We start from the raw sequence: 19,410 nt of genomic DNA, 5'->3' as shown, positions 1-19,410 counted from the left end.
GTTACAAATTGGTTAAATAGGATAGTTTTTAGTAATTATAGGGAAGGGATCGGTTATTTATATAATTGAATTGTACATCTATAGAGAGCCATAAAAAGTTTGTGTTCTTTGTTAACCTTCTTCCTAAACATACATTTTTCATGAAACTGTAAATGCAGGAACTTTGTTACTATTGCGATTTTTATTTCTTCAGTACTTCTGTCAACATAGCACAATTTATAATTTCAGAAACACAATGCCAAATCCTGATGAATTTTTGTACAACTGGAAGACTTTTTCCCCTGTTATGCCACATAACACAAACAGAAAAGATAAGCAGACTCCTCATTGGATACTGAGCTTCCTCATTGGTTACTCTATTGAACATTTGTGAACAAAGATTATCCTATACCAAACTGATTTGATAAAGATAACTTCCTAGGGGAGTCAAATTATTTGAGTATTTTCAGAAAATCGAAAACAAAAAATTTGACCACAAAGTCTGGTTGACCTTATAATCACTTCCAGGGAAGCAGGCTTAAAGACTCAGAATAAATTTTAATAAAACAGCATTATAGCTCTTTAAACTGGTGAAAATAAATTAAATTCACTTTCATAAAAAATTATTACCTGTAGCTATGTTTGCATGCCAATTGCAGCTCTATTTATCAGCTACTTTTTTTATCTCTCATTTTTCTAAACTGCATTCTTGATCTCAACAGTACCATCCAAAGTGGTGTACCATTAATAAATACAAAAGCGTACATAAGTACACTCAACATGACAGAATATAAACAAAAAATCAGCTTGAACAAATTGTACCTGATGTACAAGTTCATGGGCAACCACAGCTGCAACTCTCTGTTTGTTTAAGGATGAAGATTCAATGTGGTCATAGAGTAGGTTGGTCTCTCTGAAGGTGACAAGACCCCAGTTCTCCATAGCACCAGTTCCAAAATCTGGAATAGCTATTAGATCTAAAATGAAATCAACAGGACTCTAAATATGTGTTTCCCATACAACTTTTAAATAACTGGTCAGAGAACTTATAAATTACATTTTACTGGACTAACAGTACATCTGTGACCAGTTTTCAAGAGAGTTTCACTCCTTTCATCAGACCAATGCAAACAAGCAAAGTCATAGAAAGATAACCCATACTAATTGGAATATTTCTTTAGGGTGCATATACCTTTTGTACATTTGATGTTATCTTTATACAGCATCTCTGGTGGATTTGCTAGGGAGGTGATGCTCACTACTTCTCTTTCAACCCTATGCTTCTTGGATAAATAAGGTAGATATGCAAAGTAGTGATTGCTCAATTAGGGGGAATGTTCTACAGAGAGAAGCACACCTTTATGAGAATTTTTCTTTTTTTGCCTTTTACCCTATCTTTTGTTGGATTTTCTTAAACAAGCATCCAAATTTACAGTGTACTGTATATTTGTAATCTGCACATTGATTTTATGCGTAGCATGGTTCTGTTCAGTGCCTCATGTATATCTATATTTCTTCTTCTAGCTCTAAGGGGTAGATGCTACAATGGGTTTCCTGATTGTAGGTGGCAGTAGGATGCACATTTTTAGAAAAAAAACTCAGGTGAGAAAGGTCGCCTACTTTGTAGGCGTCTGTCATGGGTCTACAGAGACACATAGGGACACTTAAGCCTCCCAAGGCTGGGTGTGGGTGTGATTTCCACGCAGAAGTGTCTTTGAATGAATTTAAGCATCCCTACGCATCTTCCTAGAGCTGCGACAGATGCCTGAAATGTAGGCCTGCAAAATGCTGGCCTACATTTCAATTCTAAAAGTAGACACTGCTGCCAGCTCAGCTGATCGCAGCAAGGGAATCCCCTATCAGCTGAGCCTGCAGGACTCTCCAAAACCACAACTCCCTCCTGCCTAACTCCCCTGACACGCCCACCCCACATCCAATCAACAGGAGGGATGTCATGGGAGGGGCCTTAGGTATCTGGGCCAATCAGGATTCACCAGGAATGGGAAGGCCTGCCATTTTGGAAGAGGCGGGCCTACTGGCAGTAGGAAGTGGACATCCCTCTTGCTGGTCTTCTTCTAAAGGTACGGGGGGTGTTTGGGGGAGTGTTGGGGTGTCAGGTGGGATGTTAGGGTTTGAGAGGTAGCATATTGGGATGCTTATCTTAAGCGTGATTCTACAAAAGACAGGCACCTATCGCATGGTGCCTAACGGCGCCTACCACCAAAGTAGGCATGTTTAGAGGTGGAGAAATACATAGGTACCACTAGACATGATTCTGTAAAGGACTCAGGTGCCTATAATGTAGATCTTTAAACCCTGGCCTACATAACAGGTACCTAAGTCTTAAGTTAGGCGCGGATAAGCATAATTCTGTAATGTGCCTATCTTTTTTAGGGGCCAATTACAGAATCTGGCCTCATTTGTCTCCAACTAAAGTATTCAATGATGTATATGTGTAACTTCTTGCAGCTCCCTAATTTACCTCCCCCCCCCCCCCCCGGTTTTTACAAAGCTGCGTTAGGCTTTTTTTATTATTAGCCATGGCGGTATTAGCCTCAACACTCAGAATTCTATGAGCGTCAGAACTAATACCATCACGGCCGACGATAAAAATGCCTAATGCAGCTTTGATAAAGGAAGGGTTAGATTCTATGTTAATCTCAAATCTTTATTATATACCTAAGACCCAAGGAAGTTAAGGAGGAGGGGGAAGTAGATAATATCCCCTCCTCAGATAGTCTTGATATCAAACAGCAGTAGGACTTATGTAATTTTAAGAACATGGTGAAGCATCACTTATTTTGTAAAATGAAATATGGTTATTGATGTTTCATAACAATAAAATGACCTTTTGAGAAGTACTTTGTATGTTGTACAATTTATATGTTTGTTTTATGTGTTTATTGTGTATGTAAGGTTGTAATCCTCCTTGTTAAAGGTGGACTATAAATCATAAACTATAAACTATGTTACACAACTTCTTGAATCTTCACAATATGTCATAAGTAAGTGGGCAATATAATAAATAAGAACATATGAATTGCCGCTCCGGCAGTAAGGGAATCCTGCACAAGGTACATGCGGCAGGGTGCCCTGGCCGCCGGCATCCGCTGCTAACGAGGCTACCCTGCTGCTCCGGCCTACACAACGCTTGCACAGGCCGGCCACGAATACCTCACCTCTGGAGCACAATGAGCATTTTTTTCCTTTAAAAGTGCTCATTGTGCTGAAAAGTGCCCTAGCTGAAAGAAAAGTGCCAGTTAGATGAGAAAATACAGTAAAAAGGCAGTTTTAAAGGGAAATGAGCCCTTTAGACCGGCATACCTCAGGATTTTTTTTATTTTACAGAACAGACTCCACAGCTCTCAAAGCTGGAGAGCTGACCAACCAGGGTGCCAGGCCACCGGCTAAGGCACCTCTACAAAAATTATGGGGAGGTGGGGGGAGGGACCCAGCACGAGATCCGCTGGGTTTAACACCTCCAAGGTCAGATGGATCCCCAAATAGGACCCATCCAAGCTCTATCCGGCACAAAAGGGGAACCCAGGAGTCCAAAACAAAATTCCAACAGTACTAAGAAGGGAGCCGAATTAGTCTTCTTACCTGCTATGGAGACTGAGACAAACTGAGTTGCTGGGCAGATTCTAGCCTGATATACAAGTTTGTGCTCAGTCTCCACCTGCTGCTAGCAGTGAGGCATATAACCCATTCGTAAGGACTATACCAGTCTACCAAGCGATACAGAAATGTTATTCTCAATAATTTCACTATTCAAAAATGTTTTTGTGGACCATCAGAATGTGAGCAACTCAGAAATTATACCCCCTACTTTACTAACGCGTAGCGTAGGTTTTAGAACCGGCAGTGGCAGTAACTGCTCCAACACTCATAGAATTCCTATGAGCGGCAGAGCAGTTATCGCCGCTGCCGGCGCTAAAACCCGCACTATGCGTTAGTAAAGGAGGGAGTTCGTTCTTTTAGCTCACTCCATAGGCAGTGGGAACGCTATTTGGTTTGGGGTGGGGCTCAGAAGCTTCACCCTAGCCCCAGCAGAATCCTGCGGCATGGCCCGTCACCAGCTCCCGATTACACCTCCTACCTCCTCCTGGCATTGCACTTTAAATCTCTGGGGCAGCTGCTGCACAGCACCAATGAGCAGGCTTGCCCCCGGAAGTAGAATGAAGGGTTCCAGGGCAGGCCTGCTCTTTGACGCTGCACGGCGGCTGCCCTGAAGATATAAAGTACAACATCGGGAAACAGGTGGGAGGGCAGGCACTAACCATCGACTGCTAATTTTTGAGGAGGCCAAGGCCCCTTGGCCTTCCCCGTTCTAACGCTTATGGCTCACTCCGCTCTTCATTATTCAATTTTCAAGTTTATTTTTCCAAATATTCCAAATTATTCTAATTGATTTTCAAAACAGTCCAAGTTTACTGTTGCTCCCTTTTCTTCAACAGTGTTTCAGATTTCTTCACAATGCTTAAATAAGCACTTATCTGAAGCTGTTTCATGTCATCCTCAGTAGCACAGCTATCATTAAGCTTCTTCCTCATAAGTGCTTATTTAAGTATTATGATGAAATTTGAATCATATTGTTGAAGAAATAGCAATAGAATTATCAATCCATTATGCTGATGAAAAGAGGGTTCAAATTTGATGCTTCTAATTACATTTTCCCCCTCCTTTACTAACGAGTAGCGCGGGTTTTAGCACTGGCAGCGGTGGTAACCGTTCCGACGCTCATAGGAATTTTATGAGCATCAAAGCAGTTATCACCGCTGCCGGCATTAAAACCCAAGCTACACGTTAGTAAAGGAGGGGGGGGTTATTTTTTAGAAAATAAATATTCTGGTGTAGTTTTTCCACCTTTTAGTAATTTGAACACTGTCTCCTCATGTTTTATATTTGCTTGTATAGAAAAGGAATAAATAGACAGTTTTTTTGGAACTCTGACAGTGGTATCTTGTCCTGTGAAAGGATTAAGCAATAAATTACTGAATTTGATCCAGAATGGGTTGAAAAGATCCAAAACAGGTTAAAGAAGTTGTGACGGTGAATAAAAAGGGCAAATGGTAACAATTACCTAATTTTGGAAGAGAATAGCTCATGTTAAAATATTCCTCAAAGGCATCAAATATATCTTTTATAATACTGGCTGCATATTTCGCTGTATCAAGTTGCAGTGGCTGGACATAAATCCTGAGCTGTGAATAAAAAGGAAAACAGTTCTTTAGCACTTCACATGAGATAACCCTGTATCAAAGTATTTATTAAAAAACAGAGAAATTTTACTATTTTGCACACAAATGTGCTTCGAACAGCATGGTCAGCTAAAAGGACTGTGGCACCCTCAGCCAACCTTTAAATTGTCCCTCCTCACCCATGATCCAGTAGCTCCCCCCTTTATTTCAAATCTTCATTCCCACCCCCACTGCTGGCGATAAAAGGCAACAAAATCCAAAATCCCAATCTGGCATCTTCTCCTCGCCCACAGATCTTTTCTCCATTCACTATGGGGAAATTTATATTTCATTTCATTTTAAAATCTCTATATTAGGATTTTAATACAACAATACAAAGGACTGAACTGTACCAAGGTTCTCTTTTGCCATGATAGTTAAGGGCGTCAGTGTCTCATATACTATTGCAAGGAAAGTTTTCCATAGTTCAACCTGTTCATCAAATGATAGGTTGTAAAAGCGGCAAACTAAGGATCCAGAAATATCTGAAGAGTCGGGTGTTAGTTGCTAAAGTCCCTGTGAAGTATGGATTTTGTATGTTGCATATCTGACTTTGAAGAGAAGGACAGGAAAAGTTAATTAAATGATGGGAAGTAAGGGAAAAGACTTTAATCATGAGAACAATTAAGTAGAAGAAAGAATAGTTTCTAGAATGTATCCTGTCTGATGAGTTGGCTTTGTAACCAACTGTGTCGAATGGAGAGTTTCTATGAGCAGAAGTGGTAGGGTAGACAAGTTAGTCTGCCCTACTCTAGCCCATCCTGATCTGTCTTGACATATATGAGACACAGGCCATAGAAGTCCATCCAGCATTGGCTTCACTTCCCCACTCCTGTAGCTGCCATTTGTTTATAAGCACTATTTTGCCAACATAAAGTAAGTTATAGCTATTGATCTGTCAAGTTTTGTTTTGATACTATCCTTTTTCTATTTAGGGATCCTTTTGAGTCTATCCTACACATTTTTGAACTCTATCACTGTTTTTGTCTCCACCATCTCTACCGGAAAGGCATTCCAGGCATCCCCTATCCTTTCTGAGAAAATAGTATTTCTTGACATTACTCCTAAATCTATCACCCCGAAACTTCATATTATGTCCTCTAGTTTTACCACTTCTCTATCTCTGGGAAAGATTTTTTTGTAGATTAATACCATTCAAGTATTTAAACATCTGTATCATATCTCGTCTATCCCTTCTCTAGTATATATGTATTCAGGTATTCAAGACTCTTCTCGTATGTCTCTCAGTGCATTCCCAATATTATTTTCATCACCTTCTTCTGTACCGCTTCAAATCTTCTTACATCCTTAGCATGATATGGCCTCCAGAACTGAACACAATATTCCAAGTGGAGGCCTCACTAATGAGCTGTACAAGGATGTTAAAAGCTCACTTTTTCTGCTTGTGATTCCTTTATCTATGCTGCCCAGCATTCTTCTGGCTATGGCCACCACTTTGACACATTGTTTTGAAGCCTTGAGATCCTCAGACACTATCACCCCAAAGGTCCCTGTCTGTGCATATCAGCTTCTTGTCCCCTAGCACATACAGCTTCTTTGGATTTTTATTCCCCAAGTACCGTATTTTCGTGGATATAACGCGCACCCGTGTAAAACGCGCACACGGGTATAGCGCGCAGAAATCACGATGATATGTACAAAAACTTTTGTATACCGCGCTCACGGGTATACCGCGCATGATGCCCGACGCTCCTTTCGCCCGCCCTGACTTTCCGTGCGCTGTCCCGACTCTCCGTTCACCCCCCCTGACTTCCATGCACTGCCCTGACTTTCCGTGCACTGTCCCGACTCTCCGTTCACCCCCCCTGACTTTCCGTGCACTGTCCCCCCTTGAAGTCCTGTCCCCCCTTGAAGGTCTGTCCCCATCCTGAAAGCCTGATGCCCCCCCCCCGACGTCCGATACATCCCCCCCCCCCCGGCAGGACCACTCGCATCCTCACCCCGAAGGACCGCCGACTCCCCAACAATGTCGGGCCAGGAGGGAACCCAAACCCTCCTGGCCACGGCGACCCCCTAACCCCACCCCGCACTACATTACGGGCAGGAGGGATCCCAGGCCCTCCTGCCCTCGACGCAAACCCCCTCCCCCCAACGCCCGCCCCCCCCCAAGAACCTCCGCCCGTCCCCCAGCCGACCCGCGACCCCCCTGGCCGACCCCCACGACACCCCCACCCGCCTTCCCCGTACCTTTGTGTAGTTGGGCCAGAAGGGAGCCCAAACCCTCCTGGCCACGGCGACCCCCTAACCCCCCCCCGCACTACATTACGGGCAGGAGGGATCCCAGGCCCTCCTGCCCTCGACGCAAACCCCCCTCCCCCCCCAACGACCGCCCCCCCCAAGAACCTCCGACCGCCCCCCCAGCCGACCCGCGACCCCCCTGGCCGACCCCCACGACCCCCCCCACCCCCCTTCCCCGTACCTTTGGTAGTTGGCCGGACAGACGGGAGCCAAACCCGCCTGTCCGGCAGGCAGCCAACGAAGGAATGAGGCCGGATTGGCCCATCCGTCCTAAAGCTCCGCCTACTGGTGGGGCCTAAGGCGCGTGGGCCAATCAGAATAGGCCCTGGAGCCTTAGGTCCCACCTGGGGCCGCGGCCTGAGGCACATGGGCCCAACCCGACCATGTGTCTCAGGCCGCGCCCCCAGGTGGGACCTAAGGCTCCAGGGCCTATTCTGATTGGCCCACGCGTCTTAGGCCCCACCAGTAGGCGGAGCTTTAGGACGGATGGGCCAATCCGGCCTCATTCCTTCGTTGGCTGCCTGCCGGACAGGCGGGTTTGGCTCCCGTCTGTCCGGCCAACTACCAAAGGTACGGGGAAGGGGGGTGGGGGGGTCGTGGGGGTCGGCCAGGGGGGTCGCGGGTCGGCTGGGGGGGCGGTCGGAGGTTCTTGGGGGGGGCGGTCGTTGGGGGGGGAGGGGGGTTTGCGTCGAGGGCAGGAGGGCCTGGGATCCCTCCTGCCCGTAATGTAGTGCGGGGTGGGGTTAGGGGGTTGCCGTGGCCAGGAGGGTTTGGGCTCCCTTCTGGCCCGATATTGTCGGGAAGTCGGCGGTCCTTCGGGGTGGGGGTGCGAGTGGTCCTGCCGGGGGGGGATGTATCGGACGTCGGGGAGTCGGCCGGGCAAGAGGGCTTGGGCTCCCTCTTGCTCCGATCGTGGATGCGGGTGCGGGTGGGAGCGCGTGCGAGCGGTCGTTCGGGGTGGGGGTGCGAGCGGTCCTGCTGGGGGGGTGAATCGGGTGTCGGGCGGGGTGGGAACTATGTTTAAAAACTTTTGTATACCGCGCTCAGGCATATAACACGCGAGGGGTATGCGCGGTAGGTAAAAACGCGTATAACGCGCGCGTTATATCCGCGAAAATACGGTATATCACTCTGCATTTCTTCACATTAAATTTTAACTGCCAAACATTAGACCATTCTTTTAACATTTTTATTTTTCTATTATCTCCACACGTCCACTCTATTGCAAATCTTTGTGTCATCTGCAAAAAAGTCACACTTTTCCTTCTAACCCTTCACATATATCACAAAAAATATATATATATATTGAACAAAATTGGTCCCAGTACTGATCCCTGATCCATGCCTCTACTCACCTTTCTTTCCTCTGAGCAAATTTAATTTACTACCACTCTCTGTTGTCTGTTAGTCAACCAATTTCTATTCTAGGTCACCACTTTGGGTCCCAACATTTACCTGCTAAATTTATTGATGAGCCTCCTATGAGGAACAGTGTCAATGGCTTTGCTATAATCTAGGTAGTCTACATCTTGCGCATGTCCTCCATCCAATTCTCTGGTCATCCAGTCAAAGAAATCAATCTGATTCATTTGGTACGATTTCCCCTTGGTGAAACCATATAAAACTTTAGAACCTTTAAGACTCCTTTTGGGAACTACAAATTAGATGAAATACTGCCCATAACCACACACTTCCAATGGAACAGAACTGCTGCTTTCAGACTTGCCAGTCTAAGATCAACCCAACCACTACTGCCTTCACTGGAGTGGAAGGGAGATTCTAAGAAACCATCAGAAAAATGGCAAGCAAACTCAAAAGCCTAAATGTCACAGACAACTTCAAGGATCCACTGGTCCTAAGTTATTTGGATCCATTTTCAGAAAAAATGCCTTGCCTTAGGCATCCTTTCACTAGAGACACTGGAGTGTGGGCCCCAAAAACTTCATTGTATGGACATAGGACCTCCAGTACTAGTCTCTTCAACTTCTGCAATATGACTGACCCTGAAACAGGAAATCTACCACACTATGAACTAACCTTATCTTGCCTCCAGGTAGCTGTATATATAAATTTGTACTCCACCTAGAAGAGGATGATATAGCAAAATATAAATATTAAAATAAACAAATAAGTGACCTCAGGAGAAAGAACTTAGCACAGACCTAGTTCAGTATTCTGGGAGCAAGAGCTCTTGGATTCCACAACGCTTTTTACCAAGTGCTCTAGATCAGTGGTTCCCAACCCTGTCCTGGAGGACCATCAGCCAGTCAGATTTTTGGGATAGCTCTAATGAATATGTATGAGAGAAATCTACATATAATTGAGGAGACAGGCATGCAAATCTGCCCCATGCATTTTCATTAGAGCTATCCTGAAAACCTGAATGGCTGGTGGTCCTCCAGGACAGGGTTGGGAATCACTGCTCTAGATCTTCTTCAAATAGTAGCCGAGGAAGTCTTCCAACCTGTCTGAGTATTCCTTCCAGCTTTCTTTGCAGTGACACCTAGATCCATCCCGATCTACACAGAACCTCCACTCCTGCTGCTCAATGCTCCTACTAGCTGTCTACAAAGTATCACACGCCTCATTGTACACGAGATAGTCTATTTCCAGAGGAAATATTCTATTTCCTATTTGCAATGGCTCCACTACACTTTCTCTTTTTGCTATTGACTTTTCCCTATCTGTTTCCCTTTTGCAAACCACTGTACACCTCAAGACCACATTGCCCAATTTCTGCTTTCATCACCTCATGATCCTTTTTGTCTTCTATCTTCTTCCCAGCTCTCAGGCTTCAACATTTTCATTCTTTAACTACCTCCATTCTGTCTGAGTGCATCTCATCTTTGTTGCTGTTGTCATGCTTTCCCTACTCTTCTCAATATACTTTTTATCCTATACACCTCACCTGGTTGGTTATGAAGATGGAATCAGGCTGCGATTCTCACCTTCTTGTAGATATCAACCTTAGGATAGTTAAAAGATGAGTAGGTCTCAGGTTCCATCTGCTGGTAGCAGAAGGCAAACTTACACATCTGGAGGGACAATAATGAATGACTGAACTGGGTCATAAGAACATAAGAATTGCCGCCGCTGGGTCAGACCAGTGGTCCTTCATGCCCAGCAGTCTGCTCATGATTAAAGATCAGTGCCCTAACTGAGACTAGCCCTACCTGAGCACATTCTGGTTCAGCAAGAACTTGTCTAACTTTGTCTTGAATCCCTGGAAGGTGTTTTCCCTTATGACAGACTCCGGAAGAGCGTTCCAGTTTTCTACAACTCTCTGGGTGAAGAAGAACTTCCTTACGTTCGTACGGAATCTATCTCCTCTCGTTCTCCCTACCTTGGAGAGGTGAACAACCTGTCCTTATCTACTAAGTCTATTCCCTTCATTATCTTGAATGTTTCGATCATGTCCCCTCTCAATCTCCTCTGTTCGAGGGAGAAAAGGCCCACTTTCTCTAATCTTTCACTGTACGGCAACTCCTCCAGTCCCTTAGAAACATAGAAACATAGAAAGATGACGGCAGAAAAGGGCCACAGCCCATCAAGTCTGCCCACTCTATTGACCCACCCCATTGAGTGCTAGTGACCCAGTTCCTTAACTTGACCCTCGTAGGGATCCCACGTGTATGTCCCATTTATTCTTAAAATCAAGCACGCTGGTGGCCTTGATCACCTGCACCGGAAGTTTGTTCCAGTGATCTACCACCCTTTCCGTGAAGAAATACTTCCTTGTGTCACCACTAAATTTCCCCCCTCTGAGTTTGAGGGGGTGCCCCCTTGTGACCGAGGGTCCCTTGGGAAAGAATATATCGTTTTCCATCTCGACGCGACCAGTGACGTACTTAAACGTCTCAATCATGTCGCCCCGTTCTCTGCGCTCCTCCAGGGTATAGAGCTGCAGTTTGCCCAGTCTTTCTTCGTATGAGAGACCCTTGAGTCCGGCGACCATCCTGGTGGCCATCCGCTGGACCGATTCAGCTCGAAGCACGTCTTTCCGGTAATGTGGCCTCCATAATTGCACACAGTATTCCAGATGAGGTCTCACCATGGTTCTGTAGAGTGGCATTATGACTTCAGGTTTGCGGCTGACAAAGCTTCGATTGATACATCCCATCATTTGCCTTGCCTTAGATGAGGCCTTCTCTACTTGTTTAGCAGCTTTCATGTCTGCACTGATGATTACCCCCAAGTCCCGTTCCTCTGACGTCCTAGCTAGCGTTTCTCCATTCAAGGAGTATGTTCTGCATGGATTTCCGCTGCCGAGATGCATGACCTTACATTTATTAGCGTTGAAGCCCAGCTGCCATGTCGAGGACCAGTTTTCCAGCGTGATCAGATCCTGCGTCATACTGTCCTTGAGGTTGCTTTCACTTACTATGTTACACAGTTTGGCATCATCGGCAAACAGTGATACTTTACCCTGAAGCCCCCGGGTTAGGTCTCTTATGAATATGTTAAAAAGGGATGGTCCCAGGACTGAGCCCTGCGGCACTCCACTAGTCACCTCCGAAGTCTCAGAGAGGGTGCCGTTGACCACCACCCTCTGAAGTCTTCCACTCAGCCAATCATTGACCCATGCAGTTAGTTTCTCACCCAACCCCATTGATTTCATCTTGTTTAATAGTCTACGGTGTGGGACACTGTCGAAAGCTTTACTGAAATCCAAGTATACTATGTCCAGAGCCTCTCCTGAGTCTAGTTTTCCTGTCACCCAATCAAAGAAGCTTATAAGATTAGATTGGCATGACCTGCCTCTTGTGAATCCATGTTGACAGGGATCCCTTAGATTCCCTTCATCCAATATCGAGTCTAATTTACCTTTGAGTAGAGTTTCCATGAGTTTACACACTATTGATGTGAGACTCACAGGTCTGTAGTTCGCTGCCTCTGCTCTGCAACCCTTTTTGTGCAGAGGAACGACGTTTGCTGTTTTCCAGTCCAGGGGTACTCTCCCTGTACTTAGGGAGAGATTGAAGAGCATGGCTAACGGTTTTGCCAGAACATCGCCTAGTTCCCTGAGCACTCTTGGATGCAACTCGTCCGGTCCCATGGCTTTGTTCACCTTGAGTCCTGACAGTTCTCTGTAAACATCAGCTGGTGTGAACTCAAAATTCTGAAATGGGTCTTCCTTGCTTTGCATTGCTTCCAGCTGTGGCCCGTGTCCTGGTGCCTCGCAGGTAAAGACCGAGCAGAAGTAATCATTCAGTAGTTTGGCTTTTTCAGAATCTGTTTCCACATAATTCCCGTCTGGCGTTCTAAGGCGTACTATCCCGTTTGCGTTCTTTTTCCTGTCACTAATATACCTGAAGAATGATTTGTCCCCTTTCTTGATGTTCTTCGCTAGAGTTTCTTCCCTTCAAAGTTTGGCCTCCCTAACTGCCGTTTTGACTGCTGCAGACTTTGTCCTGTATTCAATGTTTGCTTCTTTTTCCCATCTTAGTTGCTCTTCTTTGGACCTTTTCGAGTAGTACCGTGTCCTACTTCATATACGGCGACCAGTGCTTGATGCAGTATTCCAGGTGAGGGTGCACCATGGCCCGGTACAGCGGCATGATAATCTTCTCCGATCTGTTCGTGATCCCCTTCTTTATCATTCCTAGCATTCTGTTCGCAGTTTTCGCCGCCGCCACACATTACGTGGACAGCTTCATTGACTTGTCGATCATAATTCCCAAGTCTCTTTCCTGGGAGGTCTCTCCAAGTACCGCCCCGGACATCCTTCATTCATGCATGAGATTTTTGTTACCTACATTACAATATTTCTTGCATAATAGGGCTAAACCCATGAAAATGATCCCCTCAAAAATGACTTTCTTCTCAATTGTGTTAGCCTTAGGAGCTACTTTTTATTTAAAATTCCCATGCAAATGTTTAGTGAAATTTAAGGAAAGTGATTATATATTTTGGGATTCTATACAATTAGAACAGTTTCTAATGCTTCATGAAACACAAGTAATTGCCACTTGATTTAATTGTAATATGAGTTCAGTAGAATAGTGCACTGTAAAATTGATCTTAGTTCTAAGATCTTGATTATATTTTTAGTTTATAGTTGAAGTTAAGATCAGGATAATCTCCCGTAATGAGGACTAGAGGACAATGACAGTAATGTAAGATTAATTTTATTTTCAAAGATTGTGATACTATGTTCCTTGTATTATTATTTGTATAAATGATAATGTTTAAAATTGATAAATAAAAAAAAAAAAGAAAATGATCCCCTCTAGTATTAGTTAGATAACATAGAAACATAGAAGATGACGGCAGAAAAGGGCCACGGCCCAACAAGTCTGCCCACTCTAATGACCCACTCCCTAAATTCTTCCCTGAAGTGATCCCACATGCTTATCCCATTTTCTCTTAAAGTCCAGCGTGCTGCTGGCCTGAATTACTTGCAGTGGAAGACTATTCCAATGATCAACCACCCCCCGCCTGACCTGACACCCCCTGTACCTAAAAGTTGGGAGCAGAAGGGGTGTTAAGTCCCTCCTGCTCCGTAGGCCTCCAGTGGTGGGAACAGGAGGAACCACAAAGTCCTCCTTCTCCTTCTCCTCCGCCCTGCCCGATACGAATGTGGGCCTTAGGCCTGCCCCATTGCATCATGTAATGCACAGGGAGGAGCCTAAGGACCTGATTGGCTCAGGCACCTCAAGCTCCTCCCCCCTTGGGAGGGGCCTGAGGTGCCTGAGCCAATCAGGGACTTCCTTAGGGCGGAGCCTAAGGAAGTCCCTGATTGGCTCAGGTGCCTCAGGCCCCTCTCAAGGGGGGAGGAGCCCGAGGCGCCTGAGCCAATCAGGGCCTTAGGCTCCTCCCTGTGCATCACATGATGCAATGGGATAGGGCCTAAGACCTGCATTTGCATCAGGCAGGGTGGAGAAGGAGCAGGAGGACTTTGCAGTTCCTCCTATTCCCACCGCTGGAGGCCTACGGAGCAGGAGGGACTGAGTACCCCTTCTGCTCCCAACTTTTAGGTACAGGGGGTGTTGGGTCGGGCTGGTGGTGGGCCATGCCATGTCATGCTGGGGGGGCTGCCGTGCCAATCGGGTGGGGGGTGCCGTGCTGGGCAGGGGTATGTGTGTGTGTGGGCAGGGCCGGGCACACATGAGGGAGGGTGTTCAGCACAGAGGAGGCTTTTTTTTCTTTTAGGCCTGATATTTTGTGGCCTATTAAAAAATAAAGCCGTCAGAGCCCTGACAACAGTGACAGGAGGCTGCTTCTCCTGTCACTACTGACAGGGCTCAATCCGATCCATGCAGTTGGTTTGGGGCGTGTCCCCAATCACCTCCATTTGCATGAAGATGGTTGGTGAATCGGTCGGCCTGCCTCCAATTGCACACAGATCGGACACAGATCAGAAGGTTAGTGAATCTAGCACATAGTTCCATAATTAGGGGCAGGCAAGCGAACCATCTACCCAGGGCACAGTCATTTAGGGAAAGAAAAATGACTGACATGCAAGTGTGAGGTAGCAGCAAATAAAAATCTAAAAGAGCACAGCTCTCAGTGGGTCAAAGTGCAGGGGTTGGAAGGAGAAAGGAGGGGGGATCGGAGTAGAAGCAGTTGGCAAATCTACACTTGCCTACCCCAGATGTTAAAAGGTCTAGTCACTATTCAGTTCACACTGATCAAAGCTAAAAGACAAAAAAAAAAAAAGCAAAATTACATTATATGAAAAATTTGCTTAACTAAATCAAAATCTCAGATCATTCATGAGAATGTCAGATACAGTTAAACAAAACAAAACAAAACAAAAAAGAATACTTACAGGAATTTTTCTGTTGGATATTTTTTCTATGAACATAAACTGATGCACAGCAAAACATACCAAGTAAGTACTCATAGGTACAGACTTTTGAAAGGTAGTTACATTCCATCCTGGCTCATTTGAAATAGAACTCTAAGGAAAGAAGAGGAAATTATCTTAATTTTTACCGTCAACATTTTAAAAAGTGTTATTTGTGCTGCCCCAGATGGAAATCTCCTCTGGCTTCACACAGCTTCATGCTGACCCTTCAAAAACTGTGGAATTGAACAAGAAGGGAAAGCCAGAATACTTTTGTTTCCAACTATATAGACATATTGGGCCTGATTCTATAAACGGCGTCTAGAAAAACAGCACCTACTGCTTGTCATTCAAAGTTAGGTGCCATTTGTAGAATTTAACTTAGCACTGCCTAAATCAAGTTAGGCACTGGTATATTACCAGGGTTTTCCTGGCCTAATATACCTGCATCTAACTCAGTCCATGTCCAAACTCTGCCACTAATCATGCCTACTATCCAGGTTGGTGCCTTGTGTTGATGCCTACCAGCAAATTCATTTTTAATTGTTTTTTAATGGCACTTTTCAATTAGCAGCGCTGATTGAACCAATTAAAAAAGTAAACCCCCATTTTATGAAGCCGCGTTAGCATTTTTTAGTGACGGCTGCGTCAGTAAAAGTTCTGACGCTCATAGGAATTCTATGAGCGTTGGAGCTTTTACTGCTGTGGTTGGTGATATAAAAAACGCTAACATGGCTTCATAAAAGGATGTAAGTTAGGTTCCTAGATTGGCTAGGCCCGCCGATCTAGGCACCTAAGCCCCGATTTTATAAAGTGCATCTAAAATGTTGAACGTCCGTGTGATGCTGAGCACCGCTCAGCGTTCTTAAGCGTGATTCTACAAAGTGCATCTAGCAGGGATATAAGAACATAAGAATAAACTTACTGGGTCAGACCAATGTCCATCAAGCCCAGTAGCCCGTTCTCACAGTGGCCAATCCAGGTCACTAGCACCAAACCTAGGCGCAGTTTGCAGAATCCAGGCGGCAGTGTTTTTTATAGAATCAGGATCATTGTATGCATAGATAAATTTTCATAAACTTAGCTATTTTTTCACTTGCATTGTGAAAACCAGTCAAAATGTGGTGCCTGATATCATTCACATCTTTTCTTTTTTAGAAAGCATTTGAAAGCTTGCTTTTTTTAGAAAATATTTTTATGTTAGTTTTAACTATAATTGTTTAGAAAATGCTGGTTATTGTCTGAACTTCTTGAAGATTTTGTTATCCGCAGAGAGCTAGGACACCTTTTACAAAGCCACAGTATCAATTCCTGCGAAGCAAATGCGACGTAGCCCATTCAGTTCCTATGGGCTGCATTGCATTTTCCATGCTGGAATTTGCTACTGCAACTTTGTAAAAGAGGCCCTAAGATAGCTGTGGAATAAAAAGTAATGGTACTGGTACAGTTTTCATTCTGACAGATGTAAAAAAAAAAAAAAAATTATTTTGTACCTTGGCATAAAGCAGTTCACAGGGCAAGAAATTCCAGGCATGCCCAGCAAGCTTTCAAATGGTGATGACTTAGGACCTGGAGTGGGGGGGGGGGGGGGCGGGGTTAATGGGTGCCACTGATGACAAATTAGAAGGCAAGAAAAATCATGTGCATTGTACCAGTCAGCACAATTATCAGCTAATGAATTTGTATCATTACATGAATAAATTGAATTATGGCGATGAAAAATTGTTCCATATTAGCCTTTTTATTTGATAGTCATAAAGTCTAATAAATCCACACTCCACTTTCCACAGTTTCTCACTGGACAGATGAAATTGCATGAAGAAGTATTAAGCAGTACATGGGTATACCCTCTTCTTTGTCAGCTACTCTGTACCAGCCTCTCAATTCCTGCTATGACACTGCATTTGGAATGGGGAGAAAAGCAGCAGACCAGAATCCAGACACCCTCCTGTAGACAAGATTGTATGTGGAGGAGTGCAGGATTTAGTTTTTAAATACTTTCTAGAACATAACTATCTTATACAACTGACCTCCCACATTTTCAAAACAAATTATATAATCTGCATAGCTGAAATTCCTCCTATAAGAAAATCTAATTTGGCTTCAATGCCATAAATTACTTGATTTCTTTTTGCTTATCAGAGGAGTTGATTCAATTTACTTAACATACTGTTGGAAATTGAGAAAAGGGAAAATTTCAACAGGTGCAGGAATATACAGTATAAAAGATTCAACCACTCCAGTGGTGCCGCAAGACATTTAAAAGAGCAGTAAATATCAACATGTTAATTTTAGCAGAGAAGGCTGCCTAAGAGAGGCTCATAGCCACATCAATTATTTTATAAAGGGGGGGTCAATAATCAGCCAACATTTTGCTCAGAAATTCAATGCTGGGGTATGTCCGGGCTTCGGCACTGGATTTCCAGGTTTGCAGAGCCAGCTACAGCATAGCTGGTTAGTACAATATTCAGTACTTAACCGGTTATGGGGCATTATATAAAGATAGGACTGACTTTTGTGGTCCTATTTATGCAGTGACTCTGGTCAGTTAAATGCTGAATACTGACACTTAACTGGTCTAGTGTTGACTCGGCCCCCACTGGAATGCTCCCCAAATAGATGGTTTTCAGTGTGGCACTAACCGCTAATTGTCAGCGTCACTAACTGAAAATTAGCCATTAGGTGTTTTAATTGGCCAGGAGCCATTTCTGGCCAATTTAATATTGACCTCATAGTTATTTATGTTTATGGTTCATAGTCGCGTGGGAGATACCAGCACGCTGACAATTTGGCGCAAGAAAGAAGTGCACCATGGGAAACCTTAGTTTTAAAGAGCTCCAAACCGGGGTTTGAGTGGGGAAACCCCCCCACACACACACACACACTTTACTGTATAGTGTTCGCGCTGCTGTTGGGGGGGTTGGGGGATGAAACCCTCCATTATAGAGAAAACTGAACTTTTTCTGATTTTTTCCGGGAAAAGTTCCGTTTTCTCTATAATGGGGGGTTGCACCCCCCCCACACACCCCCAACGGCAGCACGAACATTATGCAGTAAAGTGGGGGGTTCCCCCCACACCCCTCGTAGGAGTTCTTTAAAACAAAGTTTTCCTGCGGCGTGCTTCTTTCTTGCGCCAAATTGTCAGCGCGCTGGTGTCTGGCGCGCGATTATCCTGTCACCATGTTTATCCTCTCCTCTGGACCCATATTTGAGGCGGTGGCAATGTTAGAAAGAGATCCAGCAAAAGAGTGAAAAAAGCCAAAGAGCACCCTATATCCCCAACAAAATTCCCATTTCACTATTGAATTTTGACTGTACAGTTTACACCAAAGTTCTAGCATTGTAGTTCTCTGGTAGCTGACAAAATTAGGCTTTTTTTTCACCATGTTATCCACAAAGCCAAATCATTGAAAATTCCAGCATTAGTATTTCTCTAGATACTGGAAAAGGCTTCAACCACATTGAGTGGATTTTTACATTTAAAATCATAGAATGCTCCAGCATATGAGACGCAGTTAGGAAAATAGCCAGATTAATTTGGGGCCCTCTAAATGCTGCATGTCCTATTTTATGCTTATGTACCACATGGCACTTAGTACATGCTAATGTCCATTAACATGCACTAAGGGCCTCTTCTATCAAACTGCACTAGCAGTTTGTATCGTGGTGAGCCGTGCTGAATGGCGCGCCTTGCTCCTGACGCTCATAGAGTTCCTACGAGCGTCGGGAGCAGCGTGGGCCATTCAGCGCGGCTCTCTGTGCTACAAGCTGCTAGCGCAGTTTGATAGATGAGGCCTTTAGTTTTAGTAAAAGGGCCATTTTGTTCCTGCCCTACAGCCCAGGTTCTTATCAATAATTTACTTATTAATTCTTTTTCCCTCAAATTATTTAGGGTAAGGATTTTTTTATTGGCATTAGAGTTGCTTGCAACGGCAATAAGAAAACATCCCTATATTAGTGGTATTACAGAGGCCGAGAAGCAATGTGTGTTATCAGTACATGCAGATAATATTCTATTTATTTAACTCAATCAATTAGTTCTAGATCTGGTCTGTTATGCCTTATCAAGGAATGCACTCCTTTGCCAGGCTACAAGGTCGACTGAATCATGACAGAATTATTGCTCTTCAATATGTATTAACA

The 19,410-nt window shown here is 44.5% G+C and overlaps 1 protein-coding gene across 2 annotated transcripts in view; it reads right to left on the bottom strand.

The window, feature by feature from the left end:
• The window catches only part of ENPEP (glutamyl aminopeptidase), a 96,574-nt gene that overhangs the window by 58,396 nt on the left and 18,768 nt on the right, over positions 1-19,410 (bottom strand). For both annotated transcript variants that reach the window (XR_004540394.1, XM_033955510.1), the window contains exons 3-5: positions 15,250-15,381; positions 5,063-5,183; positions 802-956 (exon numbers count right to left, since the gene is read on the bottom strand). Coding sequence is in view for 1 of the 2 variants with exons in the window: in XM_033955510.1 (XP_033811401.1) it covers positions 802-956; positions 5,063-5,183; positions 15,250-15,381 (408 nt within the window). In the remaining variant the exon portion in view is untranslated. The remainder of the gene's footprint in view (positions 1-801; positions 957-5,062; positions 5,184-15,249; positions 15,382-19,410) is intronic.

The sequence above is a fragment of the Geotrypetes seraphini genome, chromosome 1, assembly GCF_902459505.1.
Source record: "Geotrypetes seraphini chromosome 1, aGeoSer1.1, whole genome shotgun sequence".
NCBI classification, from domain to species: Eukaryota; Metazoa; Chordata; class Amphibia; order Gymnophiona; family Dermophiidae; genus Geotrypetes; species Geotrypetes seraphini.
Note: the sequence above shows the minus strand (reverse complement) of the source record. Positions and strands in the feature narration are given on the sequence as shown.